Source organism: Opisthocomus hoazin, chromosome 3 (assembly GCF_030867145.1).
Source record: "Opisthocomus hoazin isolate bOpiHoa1 chromosome 3, bOpiHoa1.hap1, whole genome shotgun sequence".
NCBI lineage: Eukaryota > Metazoa > Chordata > Aves > Opisthocomiformes > Opisthocomidae > Opisthocomus > Opisthocomus hoazin.
The window spans coordinates 34614415-34634417 of record NC_134416.1 but is presented as its reverse complement, the minus strand read 5'-3'; the positions used below and the strand labels follow the sequence as shown (position 1 = coordinate 34634417).

General features: G+C 42.5%; 1 protein-coding gene across 5 annotated transcripts in view; it reads right to left on the bottom strand.

Moving 5' to 3' along the window:
* Positions 1-20003, bottom strand: part of TPD52 (tumor protein D52) — a 125492-nt gene that overhangs the window by 86093 nt on the left and 19396 nt on the right. For 2 of the 5 annotated variants that reach the window (XM_009942086.2, XM_009942090.2), the window contains exons 1-4: positions 14458-14581; positions 9291-9406; positions 7589-7737; positions 6602-6703 (exon numbers count right to left, since the gene is read on the bottom strand). In XM_009942086.2, coding sequence (XP_009940388.2) covers positions 6602-6703; positions 7589-7737; positions 9291-9406; positions 14458-14581 — 491 coding nt within the window. Of the gene's footprint in view, positions 1-1116; positions 1159-5565; positions 5593-6601; positions 6704-7588; positions 7738-9290; positions 9407-14457; positions 14630-20003 lie in introns of those variants that run through there. The other 3 variants (XM_009942087.2, XM_075415963.1, XM_009942088.2) reach the window with 3 other exon arrangements.

Below are 20003 nucleotides of genomic sequence, written 5' to 3'. Positions count from 1 at the left end.
TAGGTTTCTGTATTAAAGAATTTGTTCAGAAAAGCTTAGTCATCACTTCTGGGTTAGCCTAGTACACTATTGCTGAAGCAAGCCTGTCGTCAGTTTTTTCACTTGTTATAGGAAAACTAGTTTAATTTAATAGGCTATGTGTTCAATTAACAAAACATGGTTCACAGTGGTATTTTCTGCTAACATGTTAAATTTAAGGGAGACTCCCCCTTGCCTTTTAAGTGCTGGAGACAGCTGTGATTACAAATGGTAAGTTCTGCATATGAAGAGCAGGACAGCTTGGGATTTTCAATGCCAAGGGCCAGTGTATTATTTATTAGGATCAGAAGAGTGGTTTTAACGCTCCAGCTGGCTGTCACTGCCATTTACAAATTTGTGCAATAGCTTGTACACACCTCTTCTGCCTTTATACAGGATGGAAAACGCTTGCCTTCAGTGGACCAGGACTAAGGATTTGTAGCAGACTCAAAAATAAATTATATAAAGATGAAAGACAGGAGTTTTTTTTCCAAAATAAGTCTTTCTTAACCTTCCCTTCCTCCTTTGCTTGGTATTTGTGTAAGGTCACCCACACTTAGCAGCACTCTCTCATTTGGGAAAGCACACCATGACATACATACATACATACATACATATATATATATATATACACACATATATATTTGTAGCAAACCAGACTCTCTCAGGAGATGGAGGGACACAGTGCCAAGCAAGGGAAGAGAAAAGGCAAGCACTCCAAGTCAGCAAGAAACTTTTGTGAAATCACAGTATTTTTTACTCACTTTCATTGTTCTAAAACAGATGTCAAGCTACTGCCTTTTGAACTTGGAGTCATTTAGCAGCATTACATTTCTACCAGGCAGGAAAAAGTTGTTATAGTTCTCCAAACAGTAGGAGAGCGAAGCACACATGGTCACATTACAGCTGTGTGATAACCACCATCATTAAGCAGAAATAAAACAAATTTTATCCTATATGTTAGTACAGGAAATCCATTACAAAGTTGGGCGGGTTTTTTGGTTTTCTTTTAAATCTATGCTCGTTGACTTAAGTTCAATTCGAGTTGATACCACACATGAAGAAAAAACCCCAACAGCGGGATTATGCATACGTTACCTCATAATAGGCATGCTAATTGAATGTTGTATGGAGCGTATACTAAATGCCAGCATTAAGAAAAAAAGAAAGCGAGAAGTTAGTTTAACTGATAGACTGAGAAGAAATTGGCTTAGAGAGCTGACTTCTGGATACTGTCTTTGCTAAACAGCACAACGGTCTTATACAGTCTTATATTGTAATTGTTTGGTTTTGATGTTTTAAATTGCTTAGCCATGCACACAGACAAGTATAACAGAGCAAAAGCTGCAACAACTTTTTTCCCTTTTGAGAAAGATTCAAGTGCCATGCTTCTTAGTACATATTCTGCTTTAGCTGCAACAGTCTGTCTGCTCGTCAAGTTTCTCAAACAATGAGACATGCTACATGTACAGTTTCGACGATACCAAGTAGAAAGTGAACATTCAAGAGTCTTTATCAATTAACTAATCTTCCTACTGAAAGAATTACTCCCACATGCAGAAGGCTTCCCTTTCAAGTCAGTGCAAGATTTCCATACTCATCAATACAAATTATCTACCTCTCAATATAAATTATATAGCAAGAGCAGTCACATCAATCTGTATTCAAGGTCAGGTTTATGCTGGGGGCAGGGAGAAAGTCCTAGTCTCAACCCTGTTCTGAAATTCATGGAGGATTTCTGTAACCTGCCAATGTTTCCACACAGTTACTGCTTGTGTAGTGACAACACACACCTACTCCTAGAAGGTGACTGGATATAGATTAAGAAGCTCCCAAAAAACTTCAAGACCATCTGAAATAATGCAGTTCCACATTCTAGAAAATCCCTGTTTACTGTTGATATGTCTTGTATGTTAAATGTTTCTTGTTAAATACCACAATAGTAACTCAGAAAAACTGATGATTGCATTTTTTCATAACTGTATTTGGAATGTTGAATTTTGACTGGGCTTTATGATGTCTTTCAAGAGAACACTTTCCAGACAATTGCTGGCGGGGGATCTCTCCCATCTGATGCACCTCCAAAACTCCAGTTAGTATTTCAGCACAATGGCAGATACATTCACAGAAGCAGAAAGGTTCCATGTTCATTGCAGAGTGAGGTTTAAGAGATTCTTTAGGGAGACTCATCAGTAGAATACAGTGATTGGAAAAAAAAACTACACATGTAAAAAGTTCCCTTAAGGTTGGGATCCCTTAAGGCAGATGCACAACTGAAGGCTGGGTTGTAGGTACAGTGTACTGGGAATCAGATACTCAAAGGCCTGATGCTGTCCTGACACACATCAGTAATGTGTGGCCATGCTTCACCACTTTCCCCAACCCCATTTCTGCTGTTTTTCATCTTCACGAGTGGTTTGGCTTCCACAAGCTTTCCAGAGCACATAGAAGCAGATTCTGGAGCTCTGTGATGTGGGTTACTACAAGTTCTGGTCTTGCTACGTGCCAAGTTTCAAGTACAGAATCAGGCTGATACTAACTAGTTATCTTTGTCCAGTCATGCTCAGCCACTTCCCCTCACGCTGCAAAAAGTGCCTTCCTGCAAGAAGTTTAAGGAGGGTGAAAGTTACCTTCTTTTCTTCATATATATTTACAGTCTGTAGACCTGCTCACACTGAAAAGCAACCATCTATGGTGTATTGCAGATCTTTTAACAGGAGTCTAGGGAAACTTAGTTTAATTTCATAGAGATCATTTAATGGAAGAACTATTTGTACATTTGTGAAGGATTTACTTGCTGTTGTACAATACACTCGTATACACTGTATCCATTTTGTAAAATGTCACCATAAGGTAATATATAGTTTTCTCATTATCACAGAATGATCTGGTTTACAAGAGAACTGGGTTAGATAAATGCAGTTACCTTTTTTTAACATCAAGTCACCTGTTCACTTTAAGTAGTGCAAAGAAGCACGATTAAGCCTTGAAAAGCTTTACAAAGAAAACTTGTGTTTCTTTTCACAAATGACAGAAAGCCACATCAAAGCACTTGCTGAACTAGGCCATCAAGCTGGGCAGTTTGAAGAAGAGAAGCCCTTTCTACAAAGCTCACACGCAAACTCCTAGCTTAAAGAAAAAAAAATTTAAAGGCACAATAAGTTGCTCTCCAGCAACTTATTCCATATTCAACTCTTCCGTGTATTTTGTAGTGCATTAAAAGCTTTATTATCCTTTACACAATTGTTTTTATAGCTACTACATTGCCTCGTATCTTGAGAATGCACAAGCAGGTATACCAGAATCCCTCCCTGGAAAACATGGGCTTAAGAGTACATAAGCACTAGTTATTTGCTTTTGTTAATAGTTAGGATATGCTGATAAATGATATTTAGGAGTCCATGATCATATCAGATTTCCAAAGTAAGTGCACAATTTCAGAACAGGGAAAAGATGAGGCCTTCTACATAACGTTGATACAGTGCAAGAGGAGCTAAGTGCAAAATCATGATTGCTCAGGGAGCTGCAGAGCACTACATCCTGGTACTACTGCTGTTTTGCACGTAACAATGACGTTGCCTACACAAGGATGGCTAGCTCATCAAAAGTTCAAGGCGTCCTTATAAAGGAGAATAAAGGTATTAAGAGAAACCTAAGAATGAACAGAGTCCATTTTCAGCATAACAGAAAGCAGAGGAAACGAACACAAAAGGAAGCAATAATGCACCGACTTTGCACTACCAGTCCTCTCTCTTCCTCTCTATTTTAGCACTTTCCAAGTTCACAGCTCCACCAGCTGCCTTACTCCCTTTCGCAACTCCCTCCACAATCACTTGGCAGAATGGAGACCTGCATGTGATGCTTGCTGCACGGAACATGCGGAAATAATCCAATACAGAAGAAATCATGTCATTACAGCTGAGAAGTCCCTAAGCTAAAACAGTACAAGAAAAGGGAAGCCACGATGAAGAAGCCACACAACAGTTTAAGAATAAAAATGCACTTGCATCTTCAGTATTTGTTCAAGTAAGTATCAAGCCCATCAACTCTCATTTCCAGGAAAGAACTTGGGCATCTAAAACTTCCTAAAGTTCAGACTCGTGCAGTCTTAAAAGTAGACACCAGTTGAGTAGTCACATAACCCTGGGACCTGAATTCACTGGTTGAATCCCAGATAAACTTGGTCCTCATAAAAGCAACAAAAACTCAAAGGTTTTTAATCTCCTGCTTAAGTGCAACTAAGATTCTGAACAGCACTAATTCTTACCACTTTTTTTCTTTTTAACCCAGCTGCTCCTGAATTTATAACTGTACCTTGAATTTCCATTGCTGTGAATCTCCCCGAGAAGCACACCAACAGCGTGGACTCCTCCGGCCCCGTTACATTCCCTACCAGTGGCCCAGTTTCTCATAGAGAGTACTCAATACGCCCCTAGCCACTACCTTAAGTAATTAAGACCCTCTCCTTTTAAGGTATTAAATTCCTGAAGCTACAAGAGCACTATGACTCTGTGCTTGTCCTTGTCAAATGCAATAGTCTAATCCTAGCAGAGGAACACCAGAGCCTTAAGGAAGAAAGGCAAACCCTGTTCAGTGAGTAGCTGAGCTCTGCACCCAAAAGGTATGGAGACATCTTCCAAGCTCCCCTTGTCCTACTGATGCTAAAGGGGAGGTATTTCCGACAGGCCACTATTCTTATACCTGAGCAAACAGTCCGACTTCTGACAGCGTCCTGTGCTGCTGCCCATCTCCTCCCCAGGCACTGCCCCCGGGGCTACAGCTCCTAGTTAGTATTCTCGGAGCCAGATCCCTACATCTTTATCGAGATCGTACCACTTTCTTTAGCTATTTAGTGGGAGAGTACAGAAAAGATGAAGCCAGACTCAGAGGTGTGCACAGATGGGATGAGAGGAAATGGACAGAAGTTGCTACACAGGAATTTCAACTACTGAAAGCTTAACATTGAGAATTTGCTTAGACTAGGCAGATAAAAGGCAATGAAGACAAGGTAACTAAAATACTCAGTGTCTGGAGCTGCAAAAGTAATCAGCTCAAAGATAAGAACCGTTTCATTGGACAAACTATAAATGTGAAGTAGTTTATGCATTCTCTGTTCAGACTCTAGTGGTTTGATTAGAGTCACAATGCTGAACAACCAGTGTAACAGACACAAAAAAGGGAAAATTTCTACTCTGTCAAGGCACAAACACTGTACAGACAAAGAGAAGGAGGAATTCTGCATGCCATTGACCTCAAAACCATTTTCTGTCTCTTTACAAAAAAAACTTGCAGAATCATTTTAACAGATTCCTTTCTTACAAGCAAGAGAGACTAATTGATTATTACATATTCAAGATTTCATGTTCTGCGATGGTTACCAGGTGAACATGAAGAAACATCTTCCCTGACATTAAAAGAATGTTTTACATTGCTAACGTTGGAGGAAAAAAGAAATTACCTTTTACAGACAAAAATTATTTAAAGATTTTAATGGAGACAGTCTGACTACATGCTTAGTTTCAGAAACAATTCTTGCGCCCACCTTACCTAAAGGAATGTGAAAATGCCTGTAGTCTGCACAATGCCAGAGTAAGCATTAAAGAGAGAAAGGAAGTTCTGATAAATCTGAAGAAAAATATGTGACTGTGTAGCTGCACCTCAAAGTGTTTTCTCACTAGACTTCAAAAGGCAAGAAAGAGGTTAATGGCAGCACTTTAAAACAGGGCTGATTTTATTACACTGCTTTCCAATGCAGCAATATTCTGTTAGAATGTGTGAATTTTTATTTGTCCAACAATTGAAAAATAAGTTTGATCTACTATTCACAACAAGTTACAAGCAGAGATGAGTAGCTGTATATTTTCCAGCAGTAAAAATTATATAATCAAAGAACTGTAAGCCAAGCGTATCATTGGACTGCATCCAGGAAGAGTTTTGCATGCAGCTCACAATAGTGCTAAAAATGACCAGACTTACCTAATTTGCATGAAGGGCTGTGTCATTTGACAGTCAAAATACATTGTATGCCAATATATAAGAATTTAAGTGCCAACAGTCTATTAAAAAGGTAATAAAATCAAGCCACTGCTATGAGGTAGAACAGCTTACAAGGAAATAAAACACACCTGAAAGGAATTCACACACTAGATGAAACAAAACAAAAAATCAAACCCAACAACAAAATCAAACCACAAACAGTTAAAGACATTAGCTGTTTAAATGTAGTATTCCACAAGCTGAGAAAGTCAGAGAACAGAAATGACAATGCTATGTGGATCACACAGAGGCAGGCAGGGACGCTGCTACCTGCAATCCTACCAGAAAATACATATAGCAGAGGAGGTTAATACCATACGTTGCTTCTCTTGCATATATACGTAACACACGCCACAGAACTCTTCTGCATCAGTGAGTACACATGAACAGATTTTGCAGCAAGTCAGTTCTAAAACAGGTGCTGAGGGTTCTTGACAGATTAACTTTTAGAAGTGCTAGGTATGCTAACACCATAAATTTATTTCTGTGATCACCTGCTTAAATGAAAAATGCAACTACGTAGGAAAAGTTAAAGAAAGAAACCTACCTGACGTCTTCAAACTTCTTGGTTATGACTGAACCAACAGATGAAAAAGCAGCAGAAGCCTTCTGACCAGCCTGAGACAGGGTTTCTGATGTTTTCTTGTATCTGTGTTCAAACAAAATTAAGTCTGTAGTTATTTTAATCAAACACACAAGGAACTTTATTTAGCGTATGTAAATTTGTATCAGTCCCAGAGGTATACTTCAGCTTTTGAGTCAAATGGACAAGCTACTTAAGAAATTATTTTCAGCCACTTTTCTGGCTACAGCATCTCTGCCACCTCAGACTTCAGATCAGGTTCACCAACACGCACCTACTACCCCACCCCCAGAACAGACGCTATCTGCTGTTGCAGGACTTCAAAACCTCCCCCACCCCCCACCAGAAAAACCCTCACAACACAACCAAACAAAACAAAAAAAAAGCTAAGAAAACACCACCATGCACACACACACTGAAAAAGAACAGAGGTCTATTGTTTGTGCCAAGCGTCTAAAATATTGTTCCGAATGGTTTTGTCAACAAACTTCACCATAAAAAGCCTGAGGTGCATCCTGCAACATTCTGTGCAGTCACTAATTAAAAAAAGGCAATTCACTCTAGGCTTTAAGCTAACACTCGTGTTTGGCAAGAACATTAACTGGGACTTTGCACTCTTCCTGCATAAGCTCAGCTTACGACAGTTTTTCAGGCTGGAAAAGAAGGTAGTTGGTTGGACTTGGGACACCTTAGGGTCTCAGATCTGTCTGACGACAAGTATTAGAATCGCCCATATTATGGTTATTCATTCTCATTTTGCGTGAGACGATATGGCCAATAGTGGCCTTCTTGGAAAAAATCTATGATGATTTATCCAGTAAGTTTTAGTACAACTAAACTTTGTTATCCACACTCATCTCATTTCACAAGAACAGAAGGTTTAGACATGACACAAGAACTACATAGTTTTCACCTCAACAGCTGAGACAATCATCATGAACTGGTACTTACGCTGTGGTTGATGTAACATCTTGCCAGCTTTTGGTAAGGTTCTGCCTTAGTTCCTGTAATGAGTTAATTCCCAGCTTTCTCTTGATTTCTGCTAGATGCTTCTCTTTGGCAGCTAGCACTTGTGAGAGTGTCTGGATTTCCTCTTCCACCTGTGGCAGCAGAGTTGATGAGAGGTAAGCTAACAAGCAATATACCCAGCCATCTAACTACGTATTTATTAAAACATCTACTAGACATCAGTAATGGGAGGGCTAACGTGTTTTTAACACTGCCTCACAGTTTTTTCTAAATACTAAAAGGGAAATCCAGCATAGTCTACAATAAGAGCCAGTTAGTGAGAAAGTAATCTACCTGCAGCTAGCTCTGTTACTGGAATATGCACAAGGAAACTGGTAACTAAAAGACTGCATAGTTAGAAATCATTACCTTTAGACAACATTAGCCTATGTGAAGCCTGAAGGTTAGTCAAACCTGGGACAATCGCCAAGCCTGTATTCTCCTTCCACGTCAGAAGAGATACCAATGTATGACCAGTATCAGGAAGCTCACAGCGTGTCTGATCCATACACAAGCTTTGTCTCCTTGTTTGAACAGAAAGGTTCTTTTGTGGCTTAAGCCAGCGACTGCAGGCTGGACCCAGCCACAGGAGTGCCCTCCCCAGAGTGGGGGTGAAAACGGTGGCAGACTGAGCAGTTTAAAAAAAAAAAAGAAAACCAAAAAAACGCAAAAAAAATCCCACAATCACAACAAAAACACAGCACCTGTTCAGCAACTTTAAGACTGTATTGTTTATATATAAGGCATACATCCAACCCTACTGCCTCATCCAGACTGCGCCATCCTACTGTAGGGTATCAGGCTGCCCACTCATTTAGGCTCCTTTGAGGAAACACCATCATCTTCAATGCACCTTTGTTTTGGCTACCTGTCCGAAGTCCAGCATGACAGACCTTAGCAGGACTAGATTTCTCCCACCATCTTCTGCTGATTGGTTTGGCATGAAAGAATACTCAGGACTACCAAAACCAAGACTGCATTAAATGTGCTTAATTCACAGCTAGCCTTTGTTTGCCAATCTTAGATTTACGTTTGTGTCTTTTACTATTCTAGAGTCACACAGAGCTACAAAAGAAAAGACTGGCAACTCAGTAAAGGCTGACTGATAACTTTTCAAATGCATGTACCAGGCTTAAATATCTGACCATCCTTTGAAGAGTGCTACTTTAACTCACCCTTAAAAAAATTTCTGCTGTATGAACTACGGACGAGAATAGTTGCATGGTTAGACATTAGCAAAACAGCGTCTACACGGATATTACTACGAAGCATCCTTCACGAAAACAACAGCTTTAGTTACTCCACACCAGCTGAGTCAATACTTGGTTTTGGCTTCCAACCATGTGCTCTTTGACATCTTATTTACCCCCTTCTCACTTGAGGAAAAAATAGGTTAGGCATTTATGCATCTTGATTTAAGATCTGTACACTCAGCACTTCTAGCTTAACCCCTCATACCTAGAACTGGATGTTCTTTTCTCCTTAACACCTTCCCCCTCCCTCCCCGCAATACACAGGAGTGCTATACCCAGCCTTAGACACTCACAGAAAAAACATGCAAAGCATTAACTGTATGTTCAAAGACAGCATTATCCCAGATTTTCATGCTCAAAGCCAGTTTAAGAGCTATTTGCAAGAGATTTACCTTAGCAAGCTCTTTTCTTAGCTCATCCCGTTCTTCCTCCGAGAGTGTTTCTGCCATACCAATTGTAGCAGCAGCATCCTCTCCAACCTCAGGTATAGAGTCACTTCTCAGCAGCCCTTGAGATGAATAAAACATTGAAAGTCAGATCATCATGTGTCTGCCAGACAGCAGCTCATGTTAATATACAGTCCTTTTGTGGCAGTGCACAAAGAAAACTGATGATAGGACACCAAAGTCACGCACCCCGAGTACTACGGTGTACAGGAAACCAGAGGCATTTTACCATCTGTTTTGTTCTATCAAGTTGTATTAAAACTCAATATAACTGCAATTGCTGCTGTAGTAGGAGGCTGGAAACATGCTGAGAACAACTCTGACAGAAACCAAGGCGCAGAATGCTATGTCCCAGCCAGTGGTTCCCACACCACCTCTGCCCAGGAGTCCACGCGCTCTCTGCTCTTGCTCTGTCACGCAGCACAGAAACTCCGGAGGGCTCAAGACCAACGCAGAAGCTCCCTCCCTCCCTGCTCTCTGAATCAGTTTCAAAAAAATGCCCGTTCTCAGCACACTGGGAGCAGTCATGGTGACAAGCAAGACCAGCAACAGTGGAGAAAATGGTTGCACTGCAAGTACAAACTCTTCCCCCACACCCCACTCAGCCTCCCTGTCCCTACTAACTGGGACCACTGTGGATAGAAAGTCGCAGCTATCACGGAACCAGAAGTAAGCTGCTGTTCTGCTCCTGGACACTAAGGCAGATGGGAAGCCCAGAGAAGGAGCTTGGGAACAAAAGGCTGTCACTTCAGGCAAAGTGGTGGAGTGCTGAGAAGGGAGTGATGAGGATGTGCATCTGCTCACACTGCTGCCTCTTTCCCTTCCAAATCCAGAAGCCAAAACTCTGCCGAACTCTTCCGTATGAATCCCAAACACCCCTATGGTCTTCCTCAACTTTCACCTTCCCAGCTTCAGGGAAAGACAGCGATATTATTTGTATTATTATGATGCACTCACTTTAAAGATTCATTTATTCTTAGTCCTTAATGCTTGCAGTAGTATCACTTTAAACACCTTTTAATGCAGCAAACAGATTTCCCAGTAAAAGATTTCCCATTTCAATCTATGTAGCTGACACTTAAACATACAGTTTGCCAGAACTAAGGAACTCTGTTCTAATTTGCAAAGAGACCAGTTTGCAGAGAGACTGCCTGCTGGAATGGTTGTGGATTCCCAGTACTAATTCCCTATTCAAGAGGTAAAATAGCTTTACAAGTAGTAAAAAATAAATTAAATATAAAATCTTAAAATAGATTAAAAAAAAACAGGAGGATTGTTTGTTTGTAAGGAGGGGATTGTATCTGTATATATATGTATATCAATACATAATTCAGACAAGTTGAGGACATACTAAGCAGTATTCCCTTACTAGTCACTATAGCAATTAGCCAGCTAAAATTCCATCCTCATTTCAGCAGCTTCTGAAGGCATGCATAATACCACTTGGTCTGGGAATCAAAAAACTCATTGATGTGCAATGAGACCACCATTACAATTTTGTTGTGAGACTTGATATCAAATAGCTACATCACAATCAACTGAAAAGTCAGGAGAAAAAAAAAAGATTCTGCAAGTCTGTAATTAGTTGTAGGTATTCTATGAAACATGGTCCTAGCAGCTGTCAAGCCTAAGAAAAGAAGAGGCCTTGTCCTTGATCAAGTTACTGAACTCGGGTAAAGCTCAATTCCACAAATTCTTTCCAAAATAGTATGTTTTCTGCCTGCATTTGTGTCCAGAAGACCTGTCCTCTAGGAGCGCACTGCTACATTGGCAGAGCATTTGTAAATGGTTAAGGTCCTACAGAGAGCACTGAGAAGGAAGCATACAGAAAGCAACCAAAACCCCATTCTGCATTTATTTATAGAATCCGTATCATGCTTTCACAGATATTTACATCTGTCTTCTAGACAAACATAATGTAGTTCCTACAGGTTTCCCAACACGCTATTTTCTGGCAGAAATCTAGGGCAGAAAAAAAGTTTGAGTCTAATGCCCAAACCAAAGCATAGCACTACAGCAGCAAAAAAGGATTACAGCTCCCATCTCACAATCAGATAATTTTTTTATACATATTTCCTTTTCTTAATATCAAACGGTTAAGAATGCCATACCTTTCTGTCAAATTGCTATTTATCCTGTTAATTACATATGCCTATACTGAAGTAAAACTAAATTTAAAGTGCATTTTCCCCTGACACTCTGCAACCCCCAGTACATTAGCCTCCAACTCCCGACCGTGTTCTCCCTCTGCAGCCCTGTCAGGGACTACAGAGCTTGCCGCTGCAAAAGCCATTTCAGAAAGTTTGTAAGTACAAAAGACCATGCTGACTCAGAGAGCATTAGCACATCCAGCTGAAAAGTCTGTTCAATCTGGTTACGAAGAGTCATCTGGATTATCTCACCAAAAATAGATCAAGGGAATCCAACAGTAGGAGAACATGCTGGATTGTCTTCCTGCTGCAATAGCTAGTTTGGGAATGTACCTTCTCTTTAGAAAACCCATGTTTTAAGGGCCTTTGTGCCGCTTCTTGCCTACATTGAACTTTAGATGCAATGCTAAACAGCAAGGGAATGATCACTCCTCCCCTTCCCATTTGTAGATCTTATAGGAAGTCAGAAAGCTGCTACTCAGTGTCCTCCATACTCCATTTAACCATGCCTTCCTCTCCTCGTTTTCTGCCCCTCTCCCATTTATTACTTTTGCTTTCTCTCCATCTGAAGTGTGCAAACACCCTCCCACCAGTCTTTCTTCTGGCACCTCCCCTCTCATCCCATTACTGTTCACCTCTCTGCTTGCTGTGCTCCCGTTCCTCGCTTCACTTCAATACTTGCTGGACACAGGGTTCATCTGTGCTACGGGAAGGCCGTGCTAGGCAGCCTGACTACAGCAGCAGTTGTCTACACAGGTAACAACCCACAGACCTCCACAACGGCATGGCTACAACCCAAATATACCCCGTAAACTAGGGCTGACAGACAGTAAAATCCCCGCTTTGAGCAAGCTTCACAAGGAAAGGTGCACAGCCCACCTTAGATATTTTTGTGAGGTGCAGAGCAAGAAACCAGCGAAATAGTCAGCCAACAGATGGAAATACTTTGGCTCTATCTGTTATTAAGAGAGCGTTTCTCACTTGTGGTTGCCTTTGTTCACCAACAGAACTGTTGTTACTGGCTTCCAACTTGTTACCTTTCGTTATGTTAGTTCTCTTGCATCTTTAGAGTTGCAAAGGACTTGACATTCAGTCCTTTGGTAATCTGATTGCTACACCCAAGTTTAGCTGAGCATTTCACGTCTCAAACTCTTAGAGTAAAAATTCTGTTGGGGAAGAAAAATTGGGAAGACTTATCCAGTATTGGGAAAACTTACCTAGTTTTAAGGTCAGTTTTTAGGTGTCTATATTTCTAAGATTAACATATGATCTCAGCAGTTCATTCTATCTACTTAAATGAACCAAATAAAGACATGAGCAAGTTAGTTGATTAGGAGTCCACAAATCACGTTCAGGGAAACAACACTTTGGTTCCTATTATTCTCCTGAAGTAGACAAAGCATTAGAGTGATTCAATTTACTCTCAGGTTTCCTAGTTTGGGGTTTGCTTCAGCTGGTTTCAACCCAAGTTCGTGCTCTGTTTTGACCCGGAATTCCTCCTTCTCTCTGGCCTGAATTCAGAGATGAGCAGCAAACATTCGCAGTTTAAGGAAGTACTGGCCATTTCAGATGAGCAGCCCCGCAGGTGGGGGACAGTTAGCCTGCACAAGGCTTTATCTTTAGATGGACATATTCTGTGTCAGACACTCAGGATGAGCATTTTGGCTACCCTTACACAGCTGGCAAAGCTAAAGAAAAAAGGTGCTTGTTAGTGTTCAGGAGAACAAGCTGTTACACAATTTTAAGATCACTCCAACATTTGAGTAATGTACAGTGGTACAGAGGATATTTATTTTGCAATATATAAGAAAGATCAAATTTAAGTGCTTCCCATTTATCTCGGTGAAAAAGCCAAAGCGAGACATATTTCTTCAACTCAGGGGAGAAAGTTCTTGGGCTTCTCCCAAACACTACTCACATATTCATTCAAAGTGAACGAAAAAAAAAAAAAAAAGTCCAGCAAATGTTGGTGCTTATGGTGATGCATCACCACCAGATACAGAGGATGGCTCCCCGCCCTTAGAAGAGGTGGGAGATGCAGTGATTGCAGGAGTGAAAGCTGGCCACGGTTCCCCAGAGGCCCCTAGCTCATCAAGTGCACAGATGGGTTTGTTTCAGATCACAGAGAGCCTCCTCAAGTGATTGCATGTTTAAGATTTTGAAGAATGAGCCCATCAGAAAAAAACCACAAAAAAAACAGTCAACGCCTTTGTAACTTTGCTTTACCACACCTGAAGTAGGGCTAAGCTTTCTGCATTTTTAGTTACTCTGGAAGATCAAGTCCAGCAGCACGGAATGGGAAGGAAAGGTGGTAAAACCAGACTAGGGTGTGCAGGTAGACACGGCTGTAGGTGTCCTGCGCAACAGGTTACCAGCTAGAAACTAGTGGGGTTAAGGGCTAGACAGATGCTGCTGCACCACAGCACACAACAGCCGCTTCCTCGGGGGAGCACAAGTATAGTTAGTATCTGCAGGCATAAGATTTACAGCATTTTAAATGCTAGGTGGAACAGAGTGAAGGTTTTAGAGGGCCTTTTCGTTAATCACTGATATTTTCAGTACTAAGGCAAGAGCAGATGTTAGACTACCCAGAGCTCTGAAGTCATACTAAGTATACAATTCCTACCTCCCCCTCAAAAAAGCTAATAGTTAAACTAGGCCAATTACTCCCATCTTGCAGAAGTTGCCCTTTTGTTCCTAATTTTTTTTGCTCACTTAATTTTCCCTCAAACTGTCTTTCTACTGAAGAGGTAAAGCTGGTAAATGCACAGCACCTGAGATACTACCTACATGACTCACCGAATCTAATAAACTACCAGAGTTAACAGCAGGTCAACTCTTACCTTCATTTACACCTGTGTTTCAGCCAAATTCTATACATTATTAATTTGAGAAGTTCCTTTTCCCACATATTAATCACTAAGCTTTCCATGTAGAGATTTTGAAAAACAGAAGGAAGTTACCAGACTTTGCCAGTGTAGGTGATCCAGGTGGAGAAAGGTTTATGCTAGGCGACAGGTAAAGATAGTTTCTGTTCACTCCAGCATTGAAATCGAAGGGCGATTTGTAATCCTCATACAGATCCATGCCAGAAAATTCAGAGCGCGCAGCCATCCTCTTCTTCCACCGAAGCATTCATCTTTGCTTTCTGGGGCAACCTGGACCGCAGGATTCAGAAACCCTCTGTTTCCTCACATGACGCTCACTGCACCTCCTCATAAAATTCAGCCCTCTTACGCCTCTGTTAGATTTGATAGAGCCATCTAGCAAGTGACTTCTTAGCCAACTTGCAGCTGCGGCTGTTTACATGGCACCAAGTTAAGTTCCTGTAAATTTGTAATCGGGGCTGGGCTTAAACAGACCGTTCCTTTAACAAACATTCACAGCACACCGTTCGTGGCTTCTGGAAGAGCCTTCGTCCTCTGCAGAACTGCATCAAGAATTTTCAATCCTTTAAATAAAAAAAGGTCAGCTGACTAGACCTACACCAGGATATCCTTAATCTTCTAGGACACAAAAGGATTACTACCCATAATCTATCCTATATACCATCTGTGTAGTACTTTTTCCTCTGATTAATGGAAAATTCTGCATGCGTAACTATCTCTCCAGCTGCTTCCACCAGTGTAATAACCAGTAGCCAGAACCCAGTCTCTGCTGCCCAGGTATCACACTGTAGTGCAAGCTCAGAATAGGAGACAGCAGTACTCATCTCTGAAGGCTATGCTATGAACACCACTTAGGTTTGTTTAATGAACGTGCTAATGTCCATTATGATTTTTGACCACGAGGCTAAACATATCTGGGTATGAGGGGGGTTGTTGTTTTTTTTCTTTTAAAAAAAAGATTACAGAAGTGCACTGCCCTATGTCCTTGGCACTTCAGCCAGCGTCATTTAGAGCTGTCAGTTATGCCAGGAACCGGTAACACTGGAATGCATCATCCTGATGAAATATATTTATGTTTTGACACATATACTATAAAGAAGGATCAACTTACGTAAGCCATCTGACTTCATACTGGGGGTGTAAGACTTAGCCCTGGGAAACAGAAGTGCTTCTTACCTAAAAGAGGTACTCAGCAGGGTTTTGCAGTGTTTCACTATTTTTTTCTTCTTCTTCTTCCAAGGTCAACTTCTTTCACTGAAAAAACAAGCTTACTAGCAGCGTAGATCTGCTCTGCAGCTAAGCAACCATTTCCTCCCAAGCCCACACCTTCACCTGGGATCTTCACTGCAGCCTGCACACACAGGGGCATAATCAAATGGAAGTTAATCTTTTCTCCACCATAAAAGTGTTTTTATTTTTAAGACAGAGCTGATCAGGGACATTACGCCACCCTCTGCTCAAAGCCGTAGAAGTGAAGGAGCCTGACAGCATACCCAAGTCAAGCCTGGGCAATGTTTTCCCTGGGGTTATGAGAAGAAAGCGTACCACTTCTGAAGTTTTAACTTCCTATTTCCACTGCAGTCAGCGGGCGCAGGAACAGACTTTCCAGCTAATTAAAGAGCAGTTCCTTTAGGCTGCAGACCTACATTGGCTTCTGGTGCAGACTACCTGCAGGCTTGTCACAATGAGAGTGACGGAGCCTGAAACACAGGTTTCTGCTATTTTCTGAACCCACTGAGAGGAAGAAAATATAATGCCCCTCTGCATTTCTGACACGTGGCTGTGGCATCTGCCAGAAATACTGCAAAGTCCACCTGACAAAGGTCAAAGCTTTGGTCACAGATTCCAGTTAAAGCATCCAGAGGCAGCAGTGAACCGTAACGCGGCTACAGTAATAACATACTCTCTAATAACACAGCACGCTAAGATGAATAGCTACCGATTCTGCTTTGCAGCCTTCCCTCGTGTAACTCTGCAGACAGGGACTGCCTTTTGTACAAAAGGCTCGGGCAGTAGTTGCACTAACTAGATTAGGCAAAATGACAAGTTATCAGATGTGGCACACTGGAAGAGCTGGGTGTTTTCTATCATCGCTTTCCCGACACAGAGACTGAAGGTGAGGCTACCCCCCAGGACTTCTTCCCAACCCCAGAGAACCATTCCATGTAACCTCCATCAACGCTAGCAGGCTATGACAACTGGAAGTAACTACTACAGGAAAGAACCCCTTACGAAGATCTGTTCATCCCTGCTAACAATCAGGAATACCATTACCTGCCCAAGGGCATCTACTAGAGTTAACACTTATTATCTCGTTACTTACAGGAAACTGCGTTCAGTTTTACCCCATATGATCCATTGAAAAAAAATCTGGTACTCTTCCTGCATTTTTATTGTGCAAAAGTTGGCTTCATGTTCCTAGAGACATCTGGATTCCCAGTCTAAAACAAGCTGACCTGGCCTGTCACTACCACTGACAGAAGCATGTATGGGCCAAACTCTCCAACACATCTTCAGTGTAGTCACAGACAAGTAGAGGACACGGCCTGCCAGCAGAACATACCTTTGGCTTACAGTGGAGGTTTGCCAAGTTACAAATCTGAACCTCCACATGAGAGGCTGCATTTTGCTTTTGCCCTGGCTTATGCATAGCTTGAGCACAAGCCCAGAAGTCACCTGAGACAATTCTCTAGTTTTTAGAAATATTACTATCATAAGAGCTTTGCCAAGAGAGGGACTGTGCAAGCACTCCTTACTTCAAACTTCCCACTTTGCTCAGATTAATCTAGCTTATAGTGGCCATCCAGCTGGGTTGCTGTAGCACCTCCCAAACAAGCCACCAAAACACACCGGCCTCCTGCTCTCTTACCTGCCGGAGTTTACGGGAGCGTCAAGGCTCGCTCATTCTCAGCTACAAACCCTACCTGGTGATGAAGGAACCTGTCTCGCTGAACAAGCTTCTTTCTCATCACCTAGGGAAGTCTGATGGTCTTCACCCTGAAGTACAGCTCAATCCAGCTGTAAGGAGAAAGGACTGCAGTCTGTCCTTCCAAACCTGCAGCACGACGACTAGGCTACCTGTCATCCCTAACTCATCCCCTTCAGGGAAGACAAGTACTCCCCTGCCAGCCATAAGTCAGTTTATCCGCTTCTTCCCCAGCAGCCCCTTAGCATGGGCAGGGATTCAGGGCAGAGCAAGGCGGCGCACCCGCTAGAGGCAGTGCCTAAAGGCAGTCTGACGCAGACAGGCCCTGCTAGCCATTAGCCTGCTGCATTTGGAGGAGGAACGAGCTGCTCTCCAAGGGACTTTCCAGATCAAAGTGATGGCCCCAAGGAGACAAAGCAGGATGGGGATGACAGACAGCAGCCACACGGAACCAAAAAGAAAGGTTTTGCTCTGCAGCATGAAGCTTTTTGACGAGTTTAGCAGTTCTCAACAGTCTGAGCATAGCTAGGCAATGGCAGGAATCAAGAGAACAGGCTCGTTACAAGGCCTTTCTAAAGGACCCTCCCATGTCCAACATACCCCGCTGCATGGCCCTCTTCCTCCTCACTCTTCACGGCAATTCAGAGCACATGCAGCTGGCTTGAGGAGGAACTGAGGCTGCAGAGCCATACCTTGCTACATGTACCTTGCCTTCCCAGCACAAGACACGCATTTTAGAGCTGAAGCTTAAGTTTAGACTTAGAATAGTTACTGTGCATGCCTGAGTATCTTTGTTCTTTGCCCTGCACCACAAATTCAGGTGCTACAGGTGCACCTTGGTTGTTACTGCAGGTATCAGCAGCAAGCCAGTACCTGCAGAGATCTTGACGCCTAAGGACACATCTGCTCCAGAGACAAGTGGCAGTGGGGCTTTGCTCACTATGCAAGAGATTGAAAATGAAGATTTTGCTGTTCCAGGACAAGTAATCATTTGCCCTTAACAACTCAGCACAACTAAGAGGTTGGCAGCACTTAAATCATCTACGCCATTTTAGAATCTGGTGTTTGAGAGACTGGCACGAAGGTAGATAAGTTTTGTCAAGGATGCTCGAACCTATCACTGACAGGTTCAACTGAATGTCGTGAAGTGGCTCAGGAAGGCTCGGCAAGCTTCAGCAAAGCGTTACCATCACAGCTCCTACCATTAATCATGTTGTAATCTCCTCTGTTAAGGTTAGAGTGTGCTTAAAGCTTTCCCAGGTAACTATTAAGCATCAACAGTCAGCACAGGTTGAATCACGTCATGAATCATAAGGGAGGGAATTTCCTGCACAGCTAGAAAAACTGTTAAGTTTGAGCAAACACTGTTAACCAGATACCTGCCTGCCTAGTCTCAGACATCCTTCATTCTTCAGATACCACCTGCTACCCAGGTCTGCAGCTTCCACCTCAGCCCAAGGCTCTAGCAGCAATTTACACACAGCAATATACGATTAGTATTATAGTATTAAAGCACTTCTACTTTTTGGTAGCTAAGCAATGGTAAGACATAATGGTAGCCTTGCAGAGAAGCTGCTTCTCCCACATTTAGGTCTAGCAGAACAATAGTTTGTATACATATGAAAAAGTTATGTCCTTCATTCCCTAAAGAAACCAAACCCAGCTCAAGTATGACTGAATACCATCTTCGGGCTCGGAAGAAACTGAGCTATGTATTCAATAGTGTTTTATACAAAGAGTTAAATTCAAAATGGAAAGGCTACCACTAATGCCTCGGGATCGGAGGAAAGCAGAGGCTACCCCACGACAAGATACAAACAATACTTTGGACAGCGACATCGAGTGCACCCTCAGCAAGTTTGCAGATGACACCAAGCTGAATGCTACGGTTGATACAGCAGAAGGACAGGATGCCATCCAGAGAGACCTGGACAAGCTGGAGAGGTGGGCCTGTGTGAACCTCATGAGGTTCAACAAGGCCAAGTGCAAGGTCCTACACCTGGGTCGGGGTAATCCCTGCTATCAATACAGGCTGGGGGATGAAAGGATCGAGAGCAGCCCTGCTGAGAGGGACTTGGGGGTACTGATAGACGAAAGGCTGGACATGAGCCGGCAATGTGCGCTGGCAGCCCAGAGGGCCAACCGTGTCCTGGGCTGCATCAAGAGAAGCGTGACCAGCAGGTCGAGAGAGGTGATTCTGCCCCTCTACTCTGCTCTGGTGAGACCTCACCTGGAGTACTGCATTCAGCTCTGGAGCCCTCAGCACAAGAAGGACATGGAACTGTTGGAGCGGGTCCAAAGGAGGGCTACAAAAATGATCCGAGGGCTGGAGCACCTCTCCTATGAGGACAGGCTGAGACAGTTGGGCTTGTTCAGCCTGGAGAAGAGAAGGCTGCGGGGAGACCTGAGTGCAGCCTTTCAGTACTTAAAGGGAGCCTATAGGAAAGATGGGGACAATCTTTTTAGCAGAAACAACAGTGACAGGACGAGGGGTAATGGTCTTAAATTAAAACAGGTTAGGTTTAGGCTGGATATAAGGAAGAAATTCTTTACAATGAGGGTTGTGAAACACTGGAACGGGTTGCCCAGAAAGGTGGTGGAGGCCCCATCTCTGGAAACATTCAAGACCAGGCTGGACAGGACTCTGAGCAACCTGATCTAGTTAGCGGTGTCCCTGCTCGCTGCAGGGGAATTG